The sequence below is a fragment of the Orbicella franksi genome, chromosome 6, assembly GCF_964199315.1.
Source record: "Orbicella franksi chromosome 6, jaOrbFran1.1, whole genome shotgun sequence".
In the NCBI taxonomy this organism is placed as follows: domain Eukaryota; kingdom Metazoa; phylum Cnidaria; class Anthozoa; order Scleractinia; family Merulinidae; genus Orbicella; species Orbicella franksi.
The window spans coordinates 6,763,578-6,790,345 of record NC_138150.1 but is presented as its reverse complement, the minus strand read 5'-3'; the positions used below and the strand labels follow the sequence as shown (position 1 = coordinate 6,790,345).

Genomic DNA, 26,768 nt, shown 5'->3' with positions numbered 1-26,768 from the left:
CCTGCCTAGACGTCGTGGCGCTTTGTTATACATTTGCAAACGATGTGACTGCGCATGTGTATAACATCACCTGATTTCCGAGAAAATACGCCGCAAGGAACACGAAAGAAGTAAAATATCATGAATTGTTAATGGTAAACACTTTCAACGGCATGTGTTTCTCAAATAGGAATACTTTGAATGAAACAGATAGTCTTTCTTCCAGGCTTTTCTTTTTCGGGCTTTAATTTTACAACTGCTTAAGTTGTGCGTATAACTGCAATGATTAATCGTTACTTCTTAATCCCGAAAGGTATTGTGACATTGGTAGCTCACATAAAATGAACGACAGTAGTGTCGAGAAACTTCATTTTTAGTGCAGAGTGCACTATTGGGATGGTCATGGGAGCTGCCTGCACTAAGGCACTATGGCGCTATGGCTCTATGGCCCTATGGCGCTAAGGTATAAACTTTAATGTTTCTTTAATAAATTAATTTCAATTTTTTAATTAGTCTAGAGGCAAGGAAGTGGTGGGGGTGGGGTGGGACAGGTACATGTGTACTCTACGCAAAACACAGTTCATCGCCGTCAGTTAGGTATGAACATAGCAAAGCTATATATTTGTCTCAGGTAACCCCTTGCTCTCCTTGTGGTACCATTCTCTTTAGAACAAAACTAATTTGCTCTAAACGCATGCGTAGATTAGTTAGCGTTCGTGGCTTCTATATTAGGTGGAGGATACATTGCATACGGAATCACGCACAAATGTTGAGTGGTTTTCCTTATGGTAGAACTCAACATGTAAGACGCATGCGTTCTAGCATCATTAGTGTTATACACTTTCTTTCCACGCGGTATTTTAAATGTCATGTCATGTGACCAAGGACGGCAGCTATTTTTCAGGTAGTGCCAATTGTCCCTTTTTATTGCAAAAGTGAAACGTTATTGTGGCTCCGTAGCTTTTAGAATTAGACACAGGTCGGTTCAACAAATATCATCTGCTGTTTTCAATCTACAATAGTGTGCTTCTTAGGGTTCAAATGTATTGCTTCTCCTTAGCGGCTTGTTTTGTTTATTTCTTGCCTTAATTGTGTCTGTAAGAGAGACCAGAAAGTTCCCAAGTTAGTGGCTTTAATACTCCTCAAATTGTAAATTTGTGACAAAAGAAACCAGGAAAGTGCTCAAATATTGCTGCAGACTCCGTGACACCTAATGAAAAGCGCAAATTAATTTAATCAGTCTTTGAGGAGACTCATTCATATCGGCCAAGTAGCGCTGTTTATTTTCAATACTTTCGTTGAAACGCTTCTCAGCCATCGATATCGTTGTGTGTTAATTTTGAATTGTTTTATTGTTAACAACAAAGGTGGCAACAGAAAAAGAAAGTGGTATTTCGTGACTATCTGATAATTAAATTAGTTCTTGTTCATCGGTAAAAATTTGCATTTTTAGTAAAACAACATCGTTTCTGTTCCGTTTCTTCATCACTACATCAGATATTTAACGTTCTTTCATTTATCTCCAAAAAACAAGCACATCTTCCGTGTGTTGGAGAAAACAAGGGTTTCATATTACATGCCTTTGCGAGGAAAGCAAAAGTATCAAGTTACAAAGTTGGCGTGAAGAGCTAAATTGTCACGTTTGCTGCTTCAACGTATTAATGAATTTAAAATGAACGAAAATCAACCTAAAACAATTAATTTGTACGTAATTTACGGACCTTGAATGAAAATACAACCTTGAAACATACACACTGCAAAGGGGAAAAGCCCTAGCAGACTACCAAGGTAGACACAAACCGGAATTGAATCGAGCATGGGTGAGTACTTATGGGACTACCGTGCCAGAGCTATCAATTGCGCTCTGCACTATCTGAGATTGTCTCACTAGTAGAAATTTATTTTCTAGCGTGTTTGAATTACTTTTCCGGGCCCACCCCTTCTCCCAAAACAATGAATTTCTCAGAATTTTACTCTTTTTGAGTAATGGTGAAGCAAAAATAAATAGTATTCTATTGCGCACTACAACAATTATCATATTTCATTAAGTTATGGAGCAAAAATAGGCTCTTTGCACGATCCGGTGACATGGTACGGAATTAATTATGCTGGGACGCAAGTTACACAGTGGGTCTTCCAAAACAAAAGAACCCGTACCAGTCCTGCCCGACTTTCCTCTGTTTTGAAAGTCCCACTGTGTAACTTGCGTCCCAGCATAATTAATTTCGTGCCATGTCACCGGATCGTGCAAAGGGCCTATTCGGCGATGCGACAAGAATCGCAGTGCGATTTATAAGCTATGGGGTGGGCGGGTGGGTAGAATAAAACGTTCCTCCGGGCATTATCCTCAAAGTTCGCTTAAACGGAGGAAGAAATTTGATAGCATTCTTTTGTCAGTACCGGTTCCTCTGCACTTGGTATATTCTCTAGGCTGCTGCAGTCGACGATATCAAATTATTCATGTGGTTTGTTCACTTATATCAGGAGCCATAATCGGGGACGGAGACCGCAAGCGCGCGCTATTTCTAGTATTGGGGTTGTCCCCATGATATGGGACAATAATTCTATTTTTAGAACAAATTGCGCCATCGCCTGTGGCACACGCGCGTACATGCTGCGAGGATTTTTGCGGATGTCGCGCGGGGGAAATGGCGTCCGAAATTCCGAAATTTTTCATGTTTTTGGCCCAGAACTCAACGCGTTTACGTCTGTTGGAATTTTTCTTTACTATTTTCGTCGTAAGCTGCTCCAGTTTGAGTGAAGTAAGACAGTGTCGAATTTAGGTATGTTCCGCTTCAAGCTTATATATATCGCTGACCAAGTTGTGTTCCGACGGATGCTACTTTTACATGAACTGTACATTACTCCACTTTAAATTTCACATATGTTGACGATTAACAGCTTTTCCATGACACAGCAAAAAACTAGCTGGATATATTTAGATATAGCAGAGCTTTAGGATTTCATAGTTTCCTAGCTCCTCTTGCCACACGCTTGCGAGCAATTTGCCAGTCATATCGCGACTGAAAAGTAAAACAAAATAATTGCTAGTTTGGTCAGTTTGAGTTTCGCCTGAATTGTAAGCAACGCTTGCTGTTTCATCAAGGCCCAATAACTTTACGTCCGTAGATACTGCTCAGTTTTATTCGTGTAAAAATCCACCAAATTCTCTGTTGTCGATGAATGAGAGCGCCCGCCGATGCTTGTTTTGTACAGTCAGTAAACATGACAAATTGTACTTGCGCCGCACTTTCGTGTGAAAACGTACATCGAACTCAAACAATAATTCTATGGTTTTTTAATATGTTTAAGATTGATAAATGTTTGAGAACATATTAAAAGCTAAGCTAAAAATATGGAATGAAGCAGAAATAATCAGCAAAGTTACGTTGACGCTTTCTTTAATCAACTTCGAAGAACGATTTCGATTTTGTTGATCGAGTTATCAAAACTCCTTGTTTATTTTCATTTTCGCAGTATAAAACTTCACTATGCTTATGTTGAAGAAACCCACATGATGTTAGTAGCATTTTTTGCGTTCGTGAAATTTGTTGCAGCATCTCAGCACAAAAGATAACGAAAGAAATCTTTGTCAAGATTTGTTGACAATTAAAAACACCGACTCGGACTTGAAAGTGCACGAGCTGCACTATGCAAATAAGCTAATTGTACGCGTCAGACTTTCCTTTCAAAAACTTTTGCAAGCTCACCAAACAAGCAGAAACAATAAGAAACCATCAAAACAGGTTTTGGTTATGATTAACCATTGTCTGAGAAACTCACAAATTAACTCGATACCAGAGTAGAGAGTTTTCTTGCTATATTCTTAAGCATACGCGTGAGCTTACAACTAGCGTGAGCAGATCTTATTATTCATTCCCAGCGCGAGATTGAAGTCTTGTTTTCGACCCTGAAAAACCCACCTTTTCCGTTGGCTCAGAGCATAAAACTACATATAGGCGCCCTGGTTCGTATTCCCTGCCTTATTCCCTGCCATCGCTGTGAAAAATACGCAAGATAATCCCTCAAGGCCTCTCAACTCTCACCATTTGATCACGCAACGTGACAACATCCACGCGAGAGCCCCCGACATGTGCGTGGATCCGCGCGGATATATGACGTCAGGATGGCGCAATTTGTTCTAAAAATAGAAAAATTGTCCCATATCATAGGTACGCGCGGATCCCAAGACTTACGGTCTCCGTCCCCGATTATGGCTCCTGCTTATATGCAATATCGATAATTTATACTGTACGAATATCTTAAGCGTGTTACATTGTCTGTGTTCAATGGTACAATTTATTAAAAACGGACGTCGACATAGGGTGATGTATCACCTCAAATTCCATCAATAGCCTAAAATTTCCAAATATGGACTTGTTTCCTGGATACCAGCTGACCAGTGTGAATGGAGAACAAATTATAAACCTACTGTGGCTGGTATAAATTATATTGAGCACTTTATTAAATCCATTTTGAAATCACTGGTTATCCTTGCAATCTGATTGGCTCTCAATGGTGCGATTTATTCACAAATCGCACTATTGTTTGCTCTAAATCGCATCTTTTTCTCAGCCAATGAGAATGGAACGGTAAAACAAAACAACCAATCAGATTTTAAGATTATTTTAAAGTAATCAATAAAATTTCAAGAAAGTGAAAGGCAAAAAGCCAGTGTGGAGAATTTTGCCACTACTATTGCCAAAACTTGTTGTTTTTTTCCAAAAAAATTGACGAATTTAATTAATTACAGTTTCTGAATGACGATTATGGGCTCCTTCAGGCTGAAGACCTACTTTAATGGAAGTTTCCAACTTTCAGTGTCCATTTTGACGAATATTTTGGCGATTTTTCTTCAAAATCTGCCCAAGATCCGTATGACACCGAGTCCAGTAAAACATAAACAAACGAAAAACACACAACAACAAATTCAGAGCCATTTCAAGAAGGTAGATGTTTCAAGGTTTCCGGTAGTTTCAAACGAAGCAACAAAAGAGTACAGCTCAACTCTGTCGCTGTGATTAAACATAGTCAAAATACGCCCCGCTCCACAAAACAGTGAATGAATGAACGTCTTACGTACGAAGCTGGTGCCAGTCCCGCCATCTCGGAAATATCTTGAAACAAATGGCGCCGCAAGAACTTGACAAGGTTCTGAGTATTGAGTCCTTCGCCGAGGTCACACAAAGAAACGGAGATGATAACGAGCTGGAATCCCTTAAAATCACGCCATTAAACGGTATGAAAGAAGAAAAAAACGTACCATCCACTGGGCATCGTGCACTCGAGGGAGCTTCACAACTCAAACGAAATCCATCACAGAATTACGCAGGATGCACCTTCAAATTCCTTCTCCAAAGACAATGAGAAGTCTCAGCCTCAACCACAGAAGAAAGAAAGGCCTTCCATGATTGATTCAGGCGACGAGAATTGAACTTTTATACCTGAAGTAGACTATTTTCGTTCTGACTTCACAACTGCTTGTTCCTTTATCATGCTCGGATGAGTTTTCGTCACGTGACATCGTTTTGCATACTAAATGAGACGTAAAGGCATTTCTGGTTCCGCCTTTTTTTAACAAACCGGTTACTTGAACAATACACCAAAAATATAAAAATTAAGGCAATACAGTTGTGCGATTTCAAAATTGATCTAATAAAGTGGCAATTGAACTTCCGTTGTCGTACAATTTTGGTCTGAAATCATGCTTGTGATTTCAAATCCAACTCGCGCTGCGCGCTCGTTCGATTTTGAAATCACGCGTATGACTTCAGACCAAATTGCACTCCACTCAGTTCAATTACCATTATTAATGAAGGGCCCCAAGGGAAACAGTGCGTTTTGATTACCCAAGACCCTTAATGTTCCATAAGCCAAACCCTAGTGGAACTTTATGTAGTTAGTGAGTTTTGACCCATGGCACGTGTCACGTTCTCCTCAAATCGGAAAACATATTTGAGTTGGAAGGCATAACAAAATCATATACAAATTGAATGGCAACAGCGATGGTAATCGCTTCTATGTCCATCTTCGATATTCTTGCCCTGTTTGTTACATATGAAAGCCCAAACTCCCAGCACAAGATGAGTTTAATTTTAATTTAATTTTAATATAGTACATTGTTCCTATCTAAGAAAAAGATACCGTGTTTCTATTGAGTTACAAAAACACGAGTGTAAGTTTCAGAGAACGAGCAATGCTGTGGGAACACGAGGCCGATAGGCGAGCGTTTCCACAGCTTCTTCGAGTTCTCCCAAACTTCTATTTATTGGATTATGAGCTCGAGATATCTATCGCGCGATAGTTGACGAAGGCGCAGCCCGGGTCAATTATCACATGGAGAAATCGAGAGCAAATAATCTAATTGTCTTAGTGCAAATCCACTATTTGTTCAACAGTTTGTCTAAGTCCTCTTCACAGACACTTCGAAAACGCAAAGAAGAGGCCGCCAGTAGGCTAACAAGCGCACACTGCTACGCTACTCACTATCTACAACAGAATAGATAGTGACGCGTAGCCAATCAGAGAACAGCATTTGTGATGGGAATCGTTATTCGAAGAAAATTTCAGTTAGAATTCTACTAAAACAGTAAGATTATTCGCTCTCGATTTCTGTGAGGCTTTATGCCTGATCAACTTTCACCTCTTAGAGTTCACCACTAAATTTTCTCGTCCGAGGAAAATACCAGGATGGATAGTACTCGTCCATGAGAATTTTTCTGTAAGCAAGCGGGCTTATAGGAAAAAAAAAATTAATGAAATGGTCTTAAATGGGTTTTTGTCTGTTTTCTTTTTCAAATTTACATTTGACTTTCACGGCTTTCATCTAAAAAAGTTCAAAATAATTCAATATGATTTTTGAACTGGCGCGCTGAAGAAAATTTAGTGGTGAACAATAAAGGTAATAGAGTGTTTATGTTTCGGAACTATCGGTCTGATAAATGTCCCTTGGAAATTTGATGTTCTTAAGACTAGCATATTATTTTGTCCTCGAAGCTTCGCTTCTCGGGCAAATACTTTTTCAAGAACATCAAATTTCCGCGGGGTAACGATCAGCCGATAGGACAGATGAAGCTTACTCGTTTGTCTCACCATAGAGTCACTTTGAGATCTTGATCGCGACGTTTCGAGTGCTATACTGCTAGTCTTCTTTGTAGCACCTTGGTTCGCTGCTATTTGTGCATTTCGATCCTCATTATTATTCTGGCTCTGTGACGCTGTTCCCTCATAGGTCCGCATTGTAACTGACCGGCTGCTATGCACCAGTAGCAGCGAATCAAGGTCCTTCAAATAGCGACACGTAAACAATTGACGTCATCGCCTGATAAAGACCAGCAGTATAGCAGTCGAAACGTCGCGATCAACATCTAAAAGTGACGCCATCGTGAGACAAACGAGTAAAATTCATCTGTCCTATCTTACACCAATATGAATAATAGACATCTTTAATGACATTGGGTCAGCCGAAAGTTCCTCCACAGACTGAATACTCTATTGTTTAAATACAAATCTCGAGCTCATCATCTAATTGTTAAATAGAAACACGATTTTAAACCAATCAGCGGGCGTATTTTCTTTGGGCTATTTTCTAAGTAAAAAAAATATTAATAAAACGTGCACAAAAACCTGAAAAGATACTTGCTCAGGTTTCAAAACATTATATTTTCTGCTGTAGACTCGTTTTTATACGGTAATACCGCCTTAACGATCGAGAAAGATGCTATCCAATTTTAGTGTTGATAAACAACATGCCCGTAATTGCAGTTTGGCATGATATCAAGTTTACCTCCGCCCCAGCTACAAACGAGAATAGAGAAGTCCAGGAACTGAGGCCAGGAGAGAAAGACACATGTTTCCCAAATTTAACGTGTACGTGTATGAGTTTCTTTTAGCAAGCGCCGGAAAAAAGAAAAATCACAAACACAAACACAAACACAAAATTAGGTACGCAGTGCGTACATGGTCGGACATGCAATACATGCATATTACCTTATTAACAAAAATAAGTTTTGTAGTGATCCTTCGTCATTTTATTTGAAACATGAACAATGCAATATAAATATAAAACCAACTACTAAAAGACAGTGAGTCTTAAAAGAACATGTAAAGACCGTTTATTGCAAGCTTACGTACTCAGATGACAACTCAGATGGTACAAATATGGAATAGCTTTTACTACTCTGGTCATTATGTACTGTCTTGTGAAAACGTATCTAGCCAAATTATACTTGTTTACACTGACAAGTCTCTTATGCTGAAAACGTGAAGTGGGCTAGGCCAACAAGATGTAACCATTTCAGTGTCCTACAAGCAGAATAAAAGAGGGTATGAATTATAATCATTATAATTTATTAACAATCCTTTTATATCAAATGAGCTTTGACATTCCATGCCAAACTTTCACTGAAGTACAAGCTAAAATTAATCTTAAATACAGATACTTTATGTGGTAATTCACCCAGAAGCAAAGTAGTTATCCGAGTGCACTTTGACAGCAAGCTGCATAAAAAAATCCCCTATTTGTAAAATCTGAGCCATAGCATCAGCATTGGAAATCAGCCTATGGTGTTGATAAACAATGGAAATTAGAGAGTTTGCTACACAGTGCTTTCCTGTGAGTGAGGAGCAGAAATAGTTTAACTGACGTCAAAGTCAGTCACAACTCAGGCTGGGTTTGTCTCAACGCAGTCAACACCACTGGCAGGTCCAATTCTTAACTGAATTAAGGGATATGAAAGCTTCATAGCTACAATACAAAAATATCTTTGTAAGCCATAGACGATTCATTTTCGTTATTTCGAAATAACGAATCACACATGTCAGTACTGCTAAATAAATCGATGTGAAGTAAAACAAAAGCAGCATAGCACACCAAATTTTTCCTTGAATCATCCTCAATACTCCCTAGGAGCTAAATAATTGCTATGCATACCAACAACGAGTCTGTACGTTTTGTGTTATGGGTTTTGTGCCCAAATTCAGTAGAGAATGATCAAGGTTCTCAGAACTAATTCGAAGTTTCTCTAGGAAATAATCAAGGTAATTCTCGGTTAGCTCAAAGTATTATTTAGCCTGTATTGCAGCCGGAGGTGTCACAAAATCCCCGGTATAGTCGACACCGGCGGTTTAGACTATCTGCGACGCAGGCTAGGTAATATTTGTTCAGGTTCGTTCAAAAGTGCTTCGAGGTTATCTCGCAGTTACACAATTGTGCGATCGAAGTTTACCTGAGGCTATGTTTACCTGAGTTAGGTGCTACTTGTGTATCGATCCCCGCTCTGATGCAATGTCTTGCATGTTGTAGTCAAATTAAAATGAAGAAGAAATACTCGCAATCTGTTCTGGTAAACAGCTACGCCACACACAAAGAACTTGCTGGTAAACAGCCACGCATCACGCAAAGAACTTCCTGGTAAACAGCCACGCCTCACACAATTCAAAGACCTTGCTGGTAAACAGCTACACCACACGAAAAGAACTTGCTGGTAAACAACTACGCAACACGAAAAGAACTTGCTCGTAAACAGCTACCCGAAAAGAAATTGTTCGTAAACAGCCACGCCATATTCTTAGGGGGCGACCTTTGAACTTTCAGGGACTAGTGAGGGATGGGTGGGTGATCTAAGTTGAGCCGCATAAATTTTATTTATTTAAGATGTATCTTTCGCACCCCTTTATGATTTTCTTTTGTTATTATATAAGTATGTATTTTTTGGTCTAAAAGCAGCTTGGATGATCATTTTCATCACAATTACCCCACCGCACTCCCCTCAGGAGAAAATTTTGCATAGCTTGAACAGCCCGCCATCCTCCTGCCTGAGGAACAGACCGGACATTAGCATGTCCTCCCACAAACGTTAAGACGCATCTCAAGAGCCCTGCCACATCTGAACAGAAAACGTAGATTCCTGGGATCACGTGTAATTGTAAATTCTATCCCGTGTGGAAACAGAACACTAGAAGTTTCTGTTTTCGAAAAATTAACACAAATGGGGCTGTACCGTAAAAGTTTTTTTTAAAAATTTATTTCCTGTACAGCGTCTTAGAAGTCCGAAGCCGGACAAAAGAAGTGTTAACAGAAGAGAAGAGTTCAGGTATGAAATAACCACTGAGACTTTGCTGTAATACCTTTTATTTCACTGCTTCCATTGCATTTAACTATAATAATCATTTAAAGTCTTCATTATCATATGGGCGTGTCACGTTACGACCGGGAAATTCCAAATTTGTGCATATGATTGGCTAAAATCGACATTCAACACATGCTACATAGTCCCAATGACCTAAAGGTAACAGATAAAATGGTCTAGCTTGAGTCTAGCTATTACTTTTGACACGAGAAAGTTATAGGCGAAAACTAGAAAACTATTCGGTTTCTTTTTTTTTCAAAAATACTTAATGGAAGAGCTAAAAGACTTGACGAGAAGCATGGTAAATTAAATGCGCAAACGTTTGGACATTTAAGTTCATCTCAGGAAATCAAAAACAGCCAAGGACGACATCAAAAAGTTTCTGCAAGCCTTGAGTTCAAGTAATATTCAATACAGGACTAATGGCGATTAAATCACTTGCAAAAAATGTCCTTTTTAAGAAAGAGGCTGCAGAAATTGAAAACATACCTTTTACTCTATTAATCTTCTTAAGTCCAAATTTTTCATCTCCATTTGCAAGAAAACTCACAGCTAGTACCAAGTGCAATTCAGCAAATTGTTGTTAAATGTTGTCTTGTTTGGACACATGCAGTAAGCGCCTTATTTACCGTCCTTGCTCAATCTGTATGGGAAAACCTTGACCTTACTCCTGGGTACAATGCCTGCGGTCTGTATTCACGGCCTCGGTCAAGCCAATTCTCCCACGAAGGTCTCTCGCTCGGTCTATAGGAATTAATTAACCTTTAATCTTCGATTTCTATCTCAATGAAATAAGTCTATTGTACACTATTGTTTATTAAACGCTTTTTTTCGGAGGCAGCAGTGCGGAAAAACCATCATCAGCTCGTATCATGGATTCCTACCAAAAAATAGAGCATAAAGATATTTAATTGCACTATTAGGATAATATATATTCCTCCCATGATTTGAAACGTGATTATCGTGACCGCAAATATAACGATTAATCTCATTCCACATTTCCTTAGTGGGGTTTTCCCATTAATCTTCGACCAATCCCGTTACTTCTACATTTAAACAGACCAACTAAGATCCATGTCACGTGATTTACTCGAATTTGGCTGCAAAACCCCAATATATACCACGTTAATATCTTTTCATCTGTTTGTTCCAGAATCTAGCTTGTCGGGCTAGTTTAACGGTAATACAGGTCAATAATATTAAAAATCATTAGACAACTTTCCCCAGTTCATTGGGAGATTTATCATTAATTATTTGCATAGCAAATTGTTAAAACGTGATTAGTGAAGCTTGTTTTTATCGAAAACCTACTCGACATATTAATACTTAGCTAGATTCTTACCAGCAGCAACATTTGTTTGTTCCAATTGTGCAGTTATACGTTGCCTGGCAGTCAGTACTATTTGGTGGGCAGGGATCGTTAATAAACACGCACAGGCCATGCGGCCAGTCACATAGTGCGCCATTTCCTGTAAAAGTGAAGGAGGTAGTAACATGGAATTATGCGAAGACAAGAGCTTCGCCGTCCGGCCGTTTGCGACTGTTAAGCCTCAACCAAAATGCAAGGAGTCAAAATATGGACTACCCACTCTCATGTGATCCTTCTATACTTACCATACTCAGGCACAAATCACAACTGGGCTGTCAATACGCTCACTGTCCCGCCATCGAAAAAAAAAAAAAACCATTCAATTGCGGTTTTCATGAACTGCTGGTTTATTTTTGATGGCGTGAAAGTGAAAACCAGCCATAAAATTCAGTCAAGAATCTGGGATATGATAGATCATAAATAAACAACCTCGTCAAGATTTAGGTCTGTGCTCTTCTTCATTTGCGCGCTATTCGGAAACGTGTTCCACCCAAATTTATAGAGCTTTGTATGAAGACGCCATGTTGGTGCCTGTCGGAGTTTCAGCAGCATTTCTGAATTACGTCCTCTTGAAGTTACAGAGGGGGCTGACCCAGGTCGTAACCCGCACTGAGTAAGGCTCAGCGGATAGTTTCAAAGTAAAGGCATAAATTAGATGTTCCATATAGTCATAATTCTAGCATAAAGAGCTTTGTTTTTATTGTTTTACACTGCACAGTTCTCACACGGGGTGCGCCTATTTGTTTGTTGAGCGAACAGCCGTAATCATTTTCGGATATATATGGTGTATCTGGTGAACAGGGGTGCCTATGAAAGACACACTCCTTCTGGGTAGTTGCATCTTAAGAGATTTACAAACGTGACTAGAACATTATCAAGTGGATAATGAGCATCATTTCTCAAATTCGTTTATAATTCAGCAAGTTCAAAAGAAGAAAATCACTACCTCGTTTTAATTACCATAAATTTATACGATTTTACTTTTCCGTCTACTCCTTAGTTTTTGTTTCGATTGAGAAGATATATCAAACACTCGAGACAGTGTGTCATCGGCTATCCAAACACCTCGAATTTCGTCAAACTACTCCGCTGCGCGTCGTATTTTCAACTCTCATCTCAGTGTTTGGAGATTCCGATGAAACACTGTTTCTCTGTTTGATATATTACATCAACTTTGTTTGCATAGAAGTCTTCCCTCTCAATGCTCTGCTTCACTTTCCCTCTGTATGTACTCACCTGTCTGCTGGTAGGCGGTGATCCCCAAGATAATAAGCAGCAGGCAGAAATGAAACTTCACAGCCATGTTTGATCTGCAACAGACAAGCAAAGAGGAAGGTTTTGTCAGTAATTCCCTTAGAAGAATAATGTGTAGTCAACACCCTGTGCAATCAGAGATTCCGTGGAGCTAAAATCCATGCCACCACAAAAGGCGGGTTGCTCGCATTTTAACTAATATTATGTCGCAAAATTGCTTAGGTCAGAAATTGTAGGAAACGCTTCTCACGAATGATAAAATTCTTGATAAAACGACCTTCGTGACACAATCATATCTTCCAATCAGCAATAAACAACAGCAACAAGGTAAGGTTAGAGGTGAGACGAAAAGGAGTAAACATTGGCTTGATTTTACAAGATTTGTGTACATATTATGATTCATCATTGTGACAAAATTTCACAGTTACTTACAAATTAACGCTGCGATGAGCAGGTTGTAAGACGGAAACGGTTTCAAGTTGGACGATTCCCAACTGATGAGTGAAAACTTTTGAATATTTCTTTTATAATTTATAGTTACGTAAACTCGGGTCAAACCCGTGACCATTGGTTTGATCTTGTGACTAACTTGTGATACTTGTGCAGACTTGATCTGTACCGAACAATGGCTTTGATCAGTTTTAGACGTCAGTAGCTTAAAATAATTTTATTGCCGTAACTATCTGCCAAAGATCTTCCTCTAAAAGGAACACATTCCTCGTTCAAGTTAAACTATTTTCTTTAATATATAAAGAACAAGGTTTGTTTATCTGTCCCAGATTTATTATTATTCCATAAAGCACATTTAGTCTGGCTTATGGCCTTTGATTGAACAAAGATTTCTGTGAAAAGCTCAGTAACTAGGATATAATTTTTGCAAGAAACTTTTTTTTTTCTCCAGCTTGTCTGATTTCTCAGAAACATACCGAAAATAGATGTGCGTGAGCTCATCACGTCATTGGCAAAAAGTGTACAATCAGGCTGTAGGTCACTTTTGTTTATTTAAAATATCAAGAGGAAAAAAAAAGGATACACCTCGGAACGAGTCACATAAACTCACTGCATTTCTCGTAAGCGTTTTATTCAGATCACAGAAACTAAAGCAAGAGAAAAACTGGAAAAATGAATGAATGAATGACCGTTTTGTGTTGTCTCGTCGGTAAATAGCACGTTTACTGCCAATGACGTGAAAATATGTTTGGCTGGCTTTGTTTTTCGGGGAAACAACAGGAACAAAAGATCGACATTATAAGATAAGTGGCTTATTCTAAAATTAGTACTTTTTAACAACCGCAGCACAGGGCAACGACAAGTAACACGACTCCAAGAGCACGAGACGGAGCAAACGAAATTTAGCGCGAAGTGGAAATATGGACAAACCCCTCTCTTCCCCACTACCAAAACGTTTTGTTGTTTGCTCCAAGGTTGTTTCCATGCAGAACCAATCACGGGGATTTAGGCTCTGTCTACATTACGCCGGTGAAAATTGAAAACGGAGGTTTCACAGTGAAAAGGTATCAAATGTTTCCGTTCACACTACGCAGGTGAAATTTGAATTTACTGAGCTCCCGACTAAGAGGAAAAATATAGCCCGGCTTTACATACAATATAGTCACTGAGCTATCTTTTGAGCGGCCGCTAAGCAAAACAAACAAGATGGCGGACAAAAGAGACGTTTTGGCGGCAATTTTTTTATCTATCCCTCTCGTTCCGCTTGCGGCCTTTTTTCAGTATCCAGTTTTCCGTTTGTCTGCTAATTGAGCTTAGTCAGCCAGAGGAAGTTAACGTTAATGCTGCCTTGGAATATAATGTTTTCGCGGTCCTCTCACCTCGGCTAGCTAGCCTATTCAACCTAACACGAACCGTATAATTCACAGGACAAAAGGATAGCCCTCCTGGAAGGGTACCTCAGGCAGCTAGACAGGGTGCCCCGGAAACGCTGGTGAGGCTCTCTAAAATGTGAACGCCTGAATGCGTTAACTAAAGAACCGTATGAAAAGTTGGCTCTCCCGGGGTAGCTCTGTTAGACTGGACTCCCTCCTTCCCTGTAAACAGGTCCTAAATTAGGAATTAGGGTTCCACTGAAAAATTAAGAATGCTTATCGAAAGGTGTCGCAGTTCGTTGTCCAGCATTATCATGTCACAAAGTCTCAAAACTAACATTAAGATGATATCATTTGTGTGTTAAAAGAACTTGAACCATGAAATTGCAACTGAGTCTCTGCTGTAATAGCTTTTATTCCACCGTTTCCATTGCAATTAAAATTACTCAATACAGCACTAAGAGCGACTGAAACACCTGTACGAAATGCTGTCATTCTTAAACCTGACTTTCTAATCTCTACCTTTTTCATCGCCATTTGCAAGCAAAATGGCAGCAAGTATTGACGAAAAAAGTGGCTACGTTACACTACTTTAAGCGTTTTTTGAAGAGCCATACTGTTTGACTGTAGCAAACAAATTATTAATCAAGCTTGGTCGGTCTGTATGGGAAAGCCTTGACTCGGCCTGTGTACAATGCGTTTGCTCTGTACTCACGAGCTCCGTCAAGTTAATTCTCCCACAAAGACTTATCCTCGGTTGATAGGAAATAACATTAAACTTTGAACATTAACCGTGGACAAGAGACAAGAGATCGTGGTATCTTGCCTTCAATTTCTTTCATTATGCTTCTTAAGGGAAATAATTAAGTCCATTGTCAACTATTGTGTTTTCATCGATTTTCTTTTTTTTTTTTTTTTCGGAAGCAGCAGTGTTTGGCGAGTCATCATCAGCTCGTATCATGGACTCCTACAAAATAATGAGCATCAAAACAATCATTATTAATTTGTACTGTCTGGATATTCCATCTGTGATTTGAAACGTTCGTCACATTTACCGCAAATAGAATGATCGATCTAGCTCCACTGACATTTTCCTCGTTTTTTTTTGTTTGTTTGTTTTTTTACCTAATATTTGACAAATGTCGAAGCCTCGTGCATCTACATGATCCATGTTAAATGTACTCGTATTCGGCTGTAAAACCCCATTTTATGCGAAGTAAATATTGCCCTCAGTATATATCTTTGTCTTCCAGGGATCCAGCTTGTGAGGCCAGTAATATCTGCCCAATGATATTGTAAATTCTAACACAGCTTTGCCAGCTCTTTTGACGATTTATCACTCGCATTGCAAATTATTAAAACGCGATTAGAGGACCTTGTTTTCCTTTTTTTTTTGTTTATTTATTTATTTATTTATTTGTTTTTTTCATGAACCTAACCAGTACATTGATGCTTAGCTAGATTCTTACCGGCAGCAACATTTGTTTGTCGTAATTGGGCAGTAATACTTTTTGCGGCAGTCATAAGGTATATCTGGTGGGCAAGGATCGTCAATATATGCGCAGACACCATATGGCCAGTCACATCGGTCGGGAGGTGGTGCTGTAAAAGTGAACTAGTCAGCAACATGAAATACCATCACGATATATATGAGCGGCGTGCTTACGTTCGTAATAATCAAGCCTGAACAAAAGATGCGATGCATAAACGGGATTTAAACCAAACTTTTGAAAAGCGCTTACTATGGACCCAACACTACATAAAATATGTGCCATCCGAAGGGTTCTGTCTGTTCATAAATCATCGTAACAGACTTAAAACAACATCAACACAATATCTCAGTCTCTTGCGCAGCTCTTGATTTGTGGATACTCAGATATCGACTTTAAAAGTGTCAGAGGAAAAAGCGCTTGGCGTGGTTATTATAATCAAGTCTTGTATATAAGAAGAGAATATGATTTTGTGCTTTCAATAAAGAGATCTGTCCAATATACCTTTGTGGTGTCCAAATAACAAACAAGTTAAACAAATGCTGAGCATGTAAAGGCATTTTTCAGTAGCTGTGTGGTAATATCAGGAGTGATCATAAAAAAGCAAAAAATTACCGCTCACTCTCCTTGTATTTTTTCTTTCCCTTATGTGGGAACATTACGACTTGCCTGTTTGGAATCTGCAGCTGGGAGTTTCAAAATTACAGTAATATTTTCCCTTGAAGTGCTTTTATTACTATATGCTATACGTTCTTACGTGGAGGTACTGGTTGTCGGCAGCAGCATTTGTTTGTGGACAGAGGACAGTAATATCCTGGGCATGGGTGCGGTATGTCTGGTGGACAAGAATCTCTATAATATACGCAGACTCCTTTTGGCCAGTCACACCTTGAAAGACCTGTTCAAGTGAATTTGTTACTAAATCAGACAACATTGAAGAAATAAGCATCACAGCATTTGCATTTGACGACATTACAAAGTAGCCGCAAGAAAAGCTCAGGGGTTCTAAGAGATTTGAACCCATAAACATTAATAAAATATGCAATTGAGCTACTCGCAATGCATGTGGCTTAGCTCCTCAGCTTAAAGTTTTCAAACAACTGTATAAACTCTCTGGACAGCTAACAATTTTTTTGTTTGAAAGAAGTCTTTATTCTCTGGTCTGCTACACGAATCTTACGCGAGTACCTACTTGAAAATGGGTTCTTCCCAGCGTACGCAGTGTCCATCAAAGTAATCAACAGCAACAAGCACAGCTGAAACTTCACAGCCATGAGTGAACTGCAACAGAAAACGGTATAGTTAACTGTGTTGGTAATTAAAATAGAAGGAACATTTATAGTGAACACAGCTTATGCAGAGTAATCAGAACACTTGCAGTGTATACAGTAAACAGAAAGACTCCTCGAACAACAATTTTCTCTCATGTCAAAATTAAACCCACGGTTTTCGAGGAAAAGAGAGACTGCTCGCAGTCTATTTTGTCCGTAATTACCAGTCAGGAAACATTTATAGTCAACACTACGCTTGATCAGAAATTCCGCGGAACAAATCCATGTCTTCTCGAACGGTGGTCCTCAAGGAAATTCATCCCTTGACTATCAAAATTCAACAAAGTTAGAGGTGAGGCCAATAGAAGTTACGATCATAAGCTGTTGCCTTAATTTTACAAGAATCGTTAGAAGATTCTGATTCCTTGCGACAAAATTCGAACTTACTTTCTCGTGGATATTAACGCTGCAAAGGGTTGTAAATGCAGTGAGCAGGCGCGGAGACGGAAATGGTCTGAAGTTGAACGATTTCCTACTGATAAGAAAAACGTTTGAAGGTTTCTTTTACAACTAAGAATTAATTACACTCGGGTCAAACTCGTGACCATTTATTTGATCTCGTGACTAACTTGTGCAGACTTGATCTGTAGCGAACAATGGCTTTCATCGACTCGTGACCACGTGTACATGTAGACGTCAGGAACTTTAAATAATTTTACTTCCGGGACTATAAATAAACTGTTATATTCCTATGCTCCTGTGTCTCTTTGAACCGTTCAGAAGGGATTTGAATAGACGCGAAGGCGGTTTACGTTTTCAAATATCATCTTATCTACCGCTTCGTAAAAATGACGCACCGATTACGTCTCAAGTTTTCATTATCGTTATTTAACAATTATTCCATGAAACCGCGTTGGATATGAAGTGATAAATAACCAACGAGCGCGTAGCGCGAGTTGGTTATGATCACTTCATATCCAACAAGGTCGAATGGAATAATTGTTTTAGTATATTCTTAATCGGGTTTTTGCCGCCGATTTTTATTTCAACAATTTTACAGAGCGGAAAATTTTTAAACTTGGCGCACTGTTTTCCATATAAGGTAAAACTCCGACTAATGGCTCATAGTCGGAGTTTTTGAGCCAATCAGAGAGCTAGAAATGCAATAGTCGGAGCTGAGAATATACTAATAACTATTAGCTCTCATCGGGGCAGAGATTCCCAGAATTCCTAACGGCTCCCCCGATGAGCTGTTAATAGTTAATAAAGATAATGAAAACTCTTTTTCGAATGAATACCTTCCTCGTTCAAATTTGACCTGATCACGTCATCTTTAGGTCTAGAAGAAATAAGCCGATATGTTTATTTGTCCCGATATTAGTATAATCTTGTTCTTATATTTCTGAAAGTGAAGAATGATCATCGCAGTAAATTCACTTTCATCTACAACCGCAGTTCGTATATGAATTATTTCATATAAACTTCGCATCTTATATTTCTATTTCATAAAGCGCATTTTGGCTTCTCAATTCATTTCAAATGAACGTTGAACAAGCAATGAATTTCCGGGAAATTCAAAACTGGGATTTAATTTTTCCGGGAAAAGTTAAAAATGGTAACGGGAGCGGCCATATATGCATTTTTATGAAGTGCGCGTCTTCAAATTTCGTAGAAACATGCCGAACGAAAAGTGTGCGTGATCTCATCACACCATTAGCAAGAAGTTCATAATCAATTAATGTCACTTCTGTTCGTTCAAAATATCAAAACGAAAAATAAAGGAATGCATCTCAGCACAAGTCAGATCGAATTAAGTACTATTTTAATAAGCACTCTTTTGAGATCATGGACTGACTGAAAATAAAACGATCTTTCAGTGTTTATTGCCATTCTTCCTAGATGCCGCTTTTAGCGGCACAACTGCTTTCGTCTTCGTGTACTGAAAACGTCATGTCTATTTTCAGGTTATTGAAATATAGTTAAACATTAAAGTGTTTAATTTCTGTCGAAGAACTGTCGGCTGATCAGTTGCCCCGCGGAATAAGATGTTCTAAAATAAATTCTTGCTCACAAAGCAAAGCTTTGTGGCCAGATATGCTTGTTATTACGCAGATATTATAGTTGTCACTTTTAGCATAAATGTCAGCTGTTTGTGTTTTTCCAGAATATCAGTACTGGGGTACTGTTAACATATTACTTGTGAAACAAACAAATATATATATAAATAAATAAATATACAATAATTGAATAGGATGAGCAGGGAAATAATTACAACTAACTGCATCATTTTATCTTTGGATCACCAACCTATTCCCTTCGGAAGGCGATTCACAGTGATTTCTGACAAATATTTAATATTAGTGTATGATGGGAACAGAAATCGAAACAACAAAGAAATAAGTGAAAATGTGTTCAGACCCGGGTTCGATTCCCGGCTGAACACATTTTCACTCATTTCTTTGTTGTTTCGATTTCTGTTCCCATCATACACTACTATAAATATATATGTAATGGCGGCTTTTTAAGCTTAGCCTCCATCCCAGTCTTCAGCACTGCACTGATGAGGCCCAGAAGGCCGAAACAGTACTGTCTGCAGTTAGATAAAGCTCGCTGGCATACAAAGCTCTGCTTTCATGTCCAGTTTGAGCACTCTACTGGGATGAGTCATTACTCTTGCAATTGTGCATGCTCACTAGCTCGCTAGTTTGAGCACTCTGGTAATGGCTTAGATACTACCACATGTGTAGTATTTGGGGCGGCTTTTTAAGCTTAGCCTCCATCCTAGTCTTCAGTACTCCACTGATGAGGCCCAGAAGGCCGAAACAGTACTGTCTGCAGTTATATATATATATATATATATATATATATATATATATATATAAACGTTTGATAAAGCAAGGACGGACAACTTCTGACGGTAAAAAAAGTTAAAAAGTTAAAAATTTAATAGAAAAACGTTTCGGTCTTAGACCTTCATCAGTTACAAGAGAAAAAGGACGAAAACTAAGTTTAAATACGGTTACAGTGTGGGAGATTACGTAACGAAATGAAAAATACAATATTGTGCTATTAATACATCGTGATTAATACAATACATGAAGAAAATGCAAAACGAGAAATACAATGCTGTACTATAAATTGCGTCATACAGGGTGATAATTAATAGACCAAACGAAAAGAATACAATACTGTGCATAAATTACATTACAGAGCGTGATAATTGCAGAACTAGGTTAAATTCAACCTAAAAACTAAAAGAGTTAAAATAGATAAAACGGACTCTTGCAATGCGGTAAATATAACGGGAAAAATAGTTTGCAAAGATAAGCAGAAGAAACCTACGTTTACGCTGGACAAGGTTAATAACAAAATCCCAAATCGAGGCCTTTGGAGCATTAAGGGGTTGACAAACAACAAAATCCCTGGAGGGGCCCTTAAACAATAAGCTGTAATAAGATCCCAGGCAGGGCCTTTGAGCATACCTAACACCCAAAAAGCTGACAAAATCCAAGGAAGGGCCTTTGAACTGCCTTATGGCGCGAACGCATATTTACACAAGAGAAAGTTAATTATAACAAATTCTGTTTTTGGAGTGAAATTCTTTTCTTTTATTTAAGCCATGGGAAGCCAAAGAGAACAGTTGAGCACTCCAATAAGCCTCTTTCGTAATTAAAAACCTATCGATCTCGTCTGAGTTATTAGGGGCCTGCACCTGATCAATGCATTGGAATTCAAAATCTTCCAAGGAGTGTGGAATTTTATTGAAATGTACTGCTACCTCACAAGTGGTTTTGTTTGTGAGCATAGCAGACTTGTGGTTACGAAACCTAACCCGAAAATCGGTGGTAGTTGATCCTATGTACTGTAAACGACATTTCTTGCAGGAAACTAAATAGATCACGTTTTTAGAATCACAAGAAAGCCTTGAATGAATGATGTATTTTCTGCCCGTTTTAAAACTTAGAAATGATTTACGGCAACGCGGAAAACAATCGAAGAAATTATTTCCATTTGTTCTCACATTTAATCCTAATTTGCCTAATGTGAGTAGCATAATTAGAAAGCATTTGTTGATTTTGCAATCCAACCCTAAATTGAAAGAACTTTTCCCTCAGGGCTCTATCATACCATCTTTTCGTAGAACAAAAGACCTGAAAGAATTATTAGCACCCTCTCGTTTTAAAACCGCCGATGAGGGACAAACAATTCAGCCAAACAATGGCTGCTTTAAATGTGAAAGAAATAGATGCGATCTCTGTCGAAATTTCTTTGTTGAATCTAAATCATTTCTAAGTTTTAAAACGGGCAGAAAATACACCATTCATTCAAGGCTTTCTTGTGATTCTAAAAACGTGATCTATTTAGTTTCCTGCAAGAAATGTCGTTTACAGTACATAGGATCAACTACCACCGATTTTCGGGTTAGGTTTCGTAACCACAAGTCTGCTATGCTCACAAACAAAACCACTTGTGAGGTAGCAGTACATTTCAATAAAATTCCACACTCCTTGGATGATTTTGAATTCCAATGCATTGATCAGGTGCAGGCCCCTAATGACTCAGACGAGATCGATAGGTTTTTAATTACGAAAGAGGCTTATTGGAGTGCTCAACTGTTCTCTTTGGCTTCCCATGGCTTAAATAAAAGAAAAGAATTTCACTCCAAAAACAGAATTTGTTATAATTAACTTTCTCTTGTGTAAATCTGCGTTCGCGCCATATGGCAGTTCAAAGGCCCTTCCTTGGATTTTGTCAGCTTTTTGGGTGTTAGGTATGCTCAAAGGCCCTGCCTGTGATCTTATTACAGCTTATTGTTTAAGGGCCCCTCCAGGGATTTTGTTGTTTGTCAACCCCTTAATGCTCCAAAGGCCTCGATTTGGGATTTTGTTATTAACCTTGTCCAGCGTAAACGTAGGTTTCTTCTGCTTATCTTTGCAAACTATTTTTCCCGTTATATTTACCGCATTGCAAGAGTCCGTTTTATCTATTTTAACTCTTTTAGCTTTTAGGTTGAATTTAACCTAGTTCTGTAATTATCACGCTCTATAATGTAATTTATGCACAGTATTGTATTCTTTTCGTTTGGTCTATTATATATCACCCTGTATGACGCAATTTATAGTACAGCATTGTATTTCTCGTTTTGCATTTTCTTCATGTATTGTATTAATCACGATGTATTAATAGCACAATATTGTATTTTTCATTTCGTTACGTAATCTCCCACACTGTAACCGTATTTAAACTTAGTTTTCGTCCTTTTTCTCTTGTAACTGATGAAGGTCTAAGACCGAAACGTTTTTCTATTAAATTTTTAACTTTTTAACTTTTTTTACCGTCAGAAGTTGTCCGTCCTTGCTTTATCAAACGTTTTTAAATTCATTTTTGCGGTGAGGCTTGGACTGTGAATCTTCATTGATCCTCCTGACGCAGTGGCATTCTTTGTTGGCTTGAGGTATTTTTTAACCGTTATATATATATATATATATATATATATATATATATATATATATATATATATAATAAACAATGGTAGCAAGACTTCAATTCATCATTTTATTGCGACAACGCTGTTTCGTATGGTCAAAGGATGACCACACTCATCAGGCAATATCAACGAATGACCGTTAAATTTCACAAACTGGCAATTAAAAGCTAACTTTAGGTTGCTATGAGATATAAAAACAGTTGCTATGATATGGAAAAACAGATGCTATATAACATTGAAAAATCTCGTGTTGCTAAAAGATTGCGTTACTTGCTCACAAAGTTCTTGAGTAGGTATCTGTTTCTGTGGGGGCACGCACTTGCTAGTTCGTTTCGCTTGTTCAAAGTACACAAACTCTTCTTACAGATGATCACGAATTTTTCAAAAAGACATAAATTACATTTGTTAGTAATGTTGCTATAAGGTCTGCACTGCTTAATGATTCTCCACTTGATGGTAAAAGGTTTGTTGTTGTCTTTGAGTGTCCAAATATGTTTAGATAGCTCAGTTTCGTTTCTCTTGTTTTGGTGTCGAAAGGATGCTGTGTGATTCCTGTAGCGCTCTTTAAAATTTGTGGCGAGGCCCACGTATGATTCTGATGACGTTTGTGTTGTGATTGTGGCTTGGTAAACTACATTTTGTGTGAGGCATTTTCCGTCCAGCGGGCATTGATCCTTTTTTCTGCAGTTGCATTCTTGGGCGTTTGGGAAGGAAGTTCCTAAACATCATTGACAGATGCTTCCGTAACGGACACCCCCTACACAAGATCTTCAACAAGCACACACTGAAGCTCAGCTACTCCTGCATGCCTAACATGAAGAGTATCATCTCGTCACACAACAAAGCACTACTATCAGATTACCACCAGTCGCAAACACAAACAAACGCCAAAGAATGCAACTGCAGAAAAAAGGATCAATGCCCGCTGGACGGAAAATGCCTCACACAAAATGTAGTTTACCAAGCCACAATCACAACACAAACGTCATCAGAATCATACGTGGGCCTCGCCACAAATTTTAAAGAGCGCTACAGGAATCACACAGCATCCTTTCGACACCAAAACAAGAGAAACGAAACTGAGCTATCTAAACATATTTGGACACTCAAAGACAACAACAAACCTTTTACCATCAAGTGGAGAATCATTAAGCAGTGCAGACCTTATAGCAACATTACTAACAAATGTAATTTATGTCTTTTTGAAAAATTCGTGATCATCTGTAAGAAGAGTTTGTGTACTTTGAACAAGCGAAACGAACTAGCAAGTGCGTGCCCCCACAGAAACAGATACCTACTCAAGAACTTTGTGAGCAAGTAACGCAATCTTTTAGCAACACGAGATTTTTCAATGTTATATAGCATCTGTTTTTCCATATCATAGCAACTGTTTTTATATCTCATAGCAACCTAAAGTTAGCTTTTAATTGCCAGTTTGTGAAATTTAACGGTCATTCGTTGATATTGCCTGATGAGTGTGGTCATCCTTTGACCATACGAAACAGCGTTGTCGCAATAAAATGATGAATTGAAGTCTTGCTACCATTGTTTATTATCTACACTGCTCCTCTCAGAGTCGAGCGCTCTATAAATTTATTCTGTTCAAGTTCAAGAAGTATATATATATATATATATATATATATATATATTTTGAAAGAATTTCTAGATCTAAGTAAATGTTTCTAAATTCCCAACCCTTTCCTTGGAAAGATTTATTTGATTATGTTTATTTTGTTCAGTGTAAGCATAACCCTATGGACCTATTCTGTTTCACTTCCAGAGGCACATTTACACTGTGATTTGTAGTTAAGTTTATACGTGGAAAAAAGAAAACAATTGACTGGAATTGTAGCTGTATCTGACAGCTCGTACAAGTCATGGATCTTTGCTTACAGTCATTCCACTGAAGTAGAGTCTGCACTGAGATTTTTGTGAAACTTTGCCTATTGATTGTTTATATTATAGGAACTTAAATTTTGAAATAAAAATGAGGGGTCCCCATGTTCGTTTAGGAGCAACAGCACCTTGTTTATACCCAATAAATCCTTATAATAGCAACAAGTGTGCAAGTGTGATCCACTTTTCTAAGAGTGTCCCATTTTTTCAAGTGTTACCTATTTTTTAAAATTGTGACCCATTATTCCAAGTTTGATATATTTTTTGACGTGTAGCCCATTTTTTCGAAGTTTTGCTCTTTTTTCCGAGTGTGACTCCTTTTTTTCCAAGTGTTACCTTTTTTTCAAGTGTGAACCCCTTTTCTAAGTGTCAAATTTTTTCCAAGTGTTACCTATTTTTCAAATTGTGACCAATTTTTCAAAGTGTGACATATTTTTGGAAGAGTGGCCCATTTTTTGAGCCTTGCTTGTTTCCAAGTGTGACTTTTTTCCAAGTGTAAGCATTTTTCCAAGCGTAACCCATTTTAAGCATTACCTATTTTTCCAAGTGTGACCCATTTTTCCAAGTGTGAGCCATTTTTCCAAGCGTGACCCATTTTCCAAGAGTGACCCATATTTCCAAATGTGACCCATTTCTCCAAAGGTGACCAGTTATTTCAACTGTGACCCATTTTTCCAAGCGATCCATTTTTCAGTTTTAATACATTTTTTTCTAATTTCAGCTATTTTTTAAAGTGTTACCCATTTTTCCAAGTGTGTCTCTTTTTCTGCAAGTGTGTCTCATTTTTTAAAGTTTGACCCATTTTTAAAAGTGTGATCCATTTTTGCAAGTAAGATCTGTTATTCCAAGTGTGTCCTATTTTTACAAGTTTGGCCCTTTTTTTACAAGTGTGACCTTTTTACAAGTGTGACCCGATTTGCCAATTTTGACTGATTTTTCTGATTGTGACATATTTTTTGAACTGTGACCTATTTTTCGAAATTTTGCCTTTTTTCCAGTTGTGGCTCCTTTTTTTCCAGGTGTGGCCTATTAATCAAAGTTTGACCCATGTTTCCAAGTGTAATCCCTTTTTACTAAGTGCAACCCATTTTTCAACTTTGAACCAATATTCTAAGCATGATCCATTTTTCTAAGTGTTACCTATTTTTCCAAGTAAGACCCATTTTTCCACCTGTGACCCATTTTTCCAAGAGTGACCCTTTTTTTAAGTGTGACCCATTTTTCCAAGTGTAAACCATTTTTCCCAGAGTGCCCCTTTTTTCCAAGTGCGGCTCCTTTTTCAAATGGTGATTCCTTATTTTAAATGTGACACATTTTTCCACGGTCCACCCCAATTTTCCAATTGTTACCTATTTCTCCAAGTGTAGCCCATTTTTTTCAAACATGAACCACTTTTCTAAGTGTGACCCATTTTTTCAAGCGGGACTCTTTGTTCTAAGTGTAATACAATTTTTCAAGTTTTTCCTAGTTTTCCAAGTCTGACCCACTCTTCCAAATGTGATCCTTTTTTCCAAGTGTGTCCTATTTTTTTAAGGGTGATCCATTTTTAGAGGTGTGCCCTTTTTTCAAGTGTGTATTATTTTTTCAAGTCTCACACATTTTTTTTAAGTGTGACCCATTTTTTCAAGTGTGACCTATTTTGCCAAGTGTGACCCAATGTTCAAAGTGTGGCCCTTTTTTTCAAGTGTGACCCAATTTTTTAAGTGTGACCCTTTCTTCTAAGTGTGACCCATTTTTCCAAGTGTTTCCCAATGTTCCAAGTGTGACTATTTTTTCTAAGTGTGACGCACGTTCTTAAGTGTGACCTATATTTCCAAATGCGACCCATTTTTCCAAGTGTTATTCAATGTTTCAACTGTCACCATTTTTCTAGGTGTGACCCACGTTTTTAAGTGCGACCTATTTTTCTAAGCGCGACTTTTCCAAGTGTGACCCATCTTTCCAAATGAGACCCTTCTTTTTAAGTTGACTTATTTTTCCAAGCTGTAACTCTTTTTCCAAGTGTGACCCATTTTTCCAAGTGTGGTTAATTTTTCCAATCGTAACCCATTTTTTCTGTTTGGCAATT

At 38.2% G+C, this 26,768-nt stretch overlaps 2 protein-coding genes across 3 annotated transcripts; both read right to left on the bottom strand.

The window, feature by feature from the left end:
- Window positions 1-10,103: 10,103 nt before the first annotated feature.
- LOC145490366 (small cysteine-rich protein 2-like) lies at window positions 10,104-13,216 on the bottom strand. The gene is made up of 4 exons (XM_081469490.1): window positions 13,165-13,216; window positions 12,715-12,788; window positions 11,452-11,578; window positions 10,104-10,989 (listed from the first exon to the last, which is right to left on the bottom strand). The coding sequence occupies exons 2-4, from the start codon at window positions 12,779-12,781 to the stop codon at window positions 10,980-10,982; spliced, it is 204 nt and encodes a 67-aa protein (XP_081325616.1). The 5' UTR covers window positions 12,782-12,788; window positions 13,165-13,216; the 3' UTR covers window positions 10,104-10,979.
- Window positions 13,217-15,438: 2,222 nt separating this feature from the next.
- On the bottom strand, window positions 15,439-18,199 carry LOC145489097 (small cysteine-rich protein 5-like). 2 transcript variants are annotated; one of them, XM_081468006.1, is made up of 5 exons: window positions 17,764-18,199; window positions 17,238-17,326; window positions 16,803-16,943; window positions 16,025-16,157; window positions 15,439-15,522 (listed from the first exon to the last, which is right to left on the bottom strand). In XM_081468006.1, exons 2-5 carry the CDS (start codon window positions 17,317-17,319, stop codon window positions 15,513-15,515), a joined length of 366 nt encoding a protein of 121 aa, XP_081324132.1. In that variant the 5' UTR covers window positions 17,320-17,326; window positions 17,764-18,199; the 3' UTR covers window positions 15,439-15,512. The 2 variants fall into 2 exon arrangements, with proteins under 2 accessions (XP_081324132.1, XP_081324133.1); XM_081468007.1 differs by having other exon boundaries at window positions 17,238-18,199.
- Between the last annotated feature and the right edge of the window lie 8,569 nt (window positions 18,200-26,768).

What these genes read in the sequence shown, in the direction of transcription:
- LOC145490366 (XM_081469490.1), bottom strand. Translation starts at nt 12,781, where the DNA reads ATGGCTGTGAAGTTTCATTTCTGCCTGCTGCTTATTATCTTGGGGATC. An exon ending in CACCGCCTACCAGCAGACAG is followed by an intron (nt 11,579 to 12,714) that starts GTGAGTACATAC and finishes TCACTTTTACAG; the next exon opens with GAAATGGCGCACTATGTGAC.
- LOC145489097 (XM_081468007.1), bottom strand. Translation starts at nt 17,319, where the DNA reads ATGGCTGTGAAGTTTCAGCTGTGCTTGTTGCTGTTGATTACTTTGATG. An exon ending in TGGGAAGAACCCATTTTCAA is followed by an intron (nt 16,944 to 17,237) that starts GTAGGTACTCGC and finishes TCACTTGAACAG; the next exon opens with GTCTTTCAAGGTGTGACTGG. An exon ending in CCGACAACCAGTACCTCCAC is followed by an intron (nt 16,158 to 16,802) that starts GTAAGAACGTAT and finishes TCACTTTTACAG; the next exon opens with CACCACCTCCCGACCGATGT.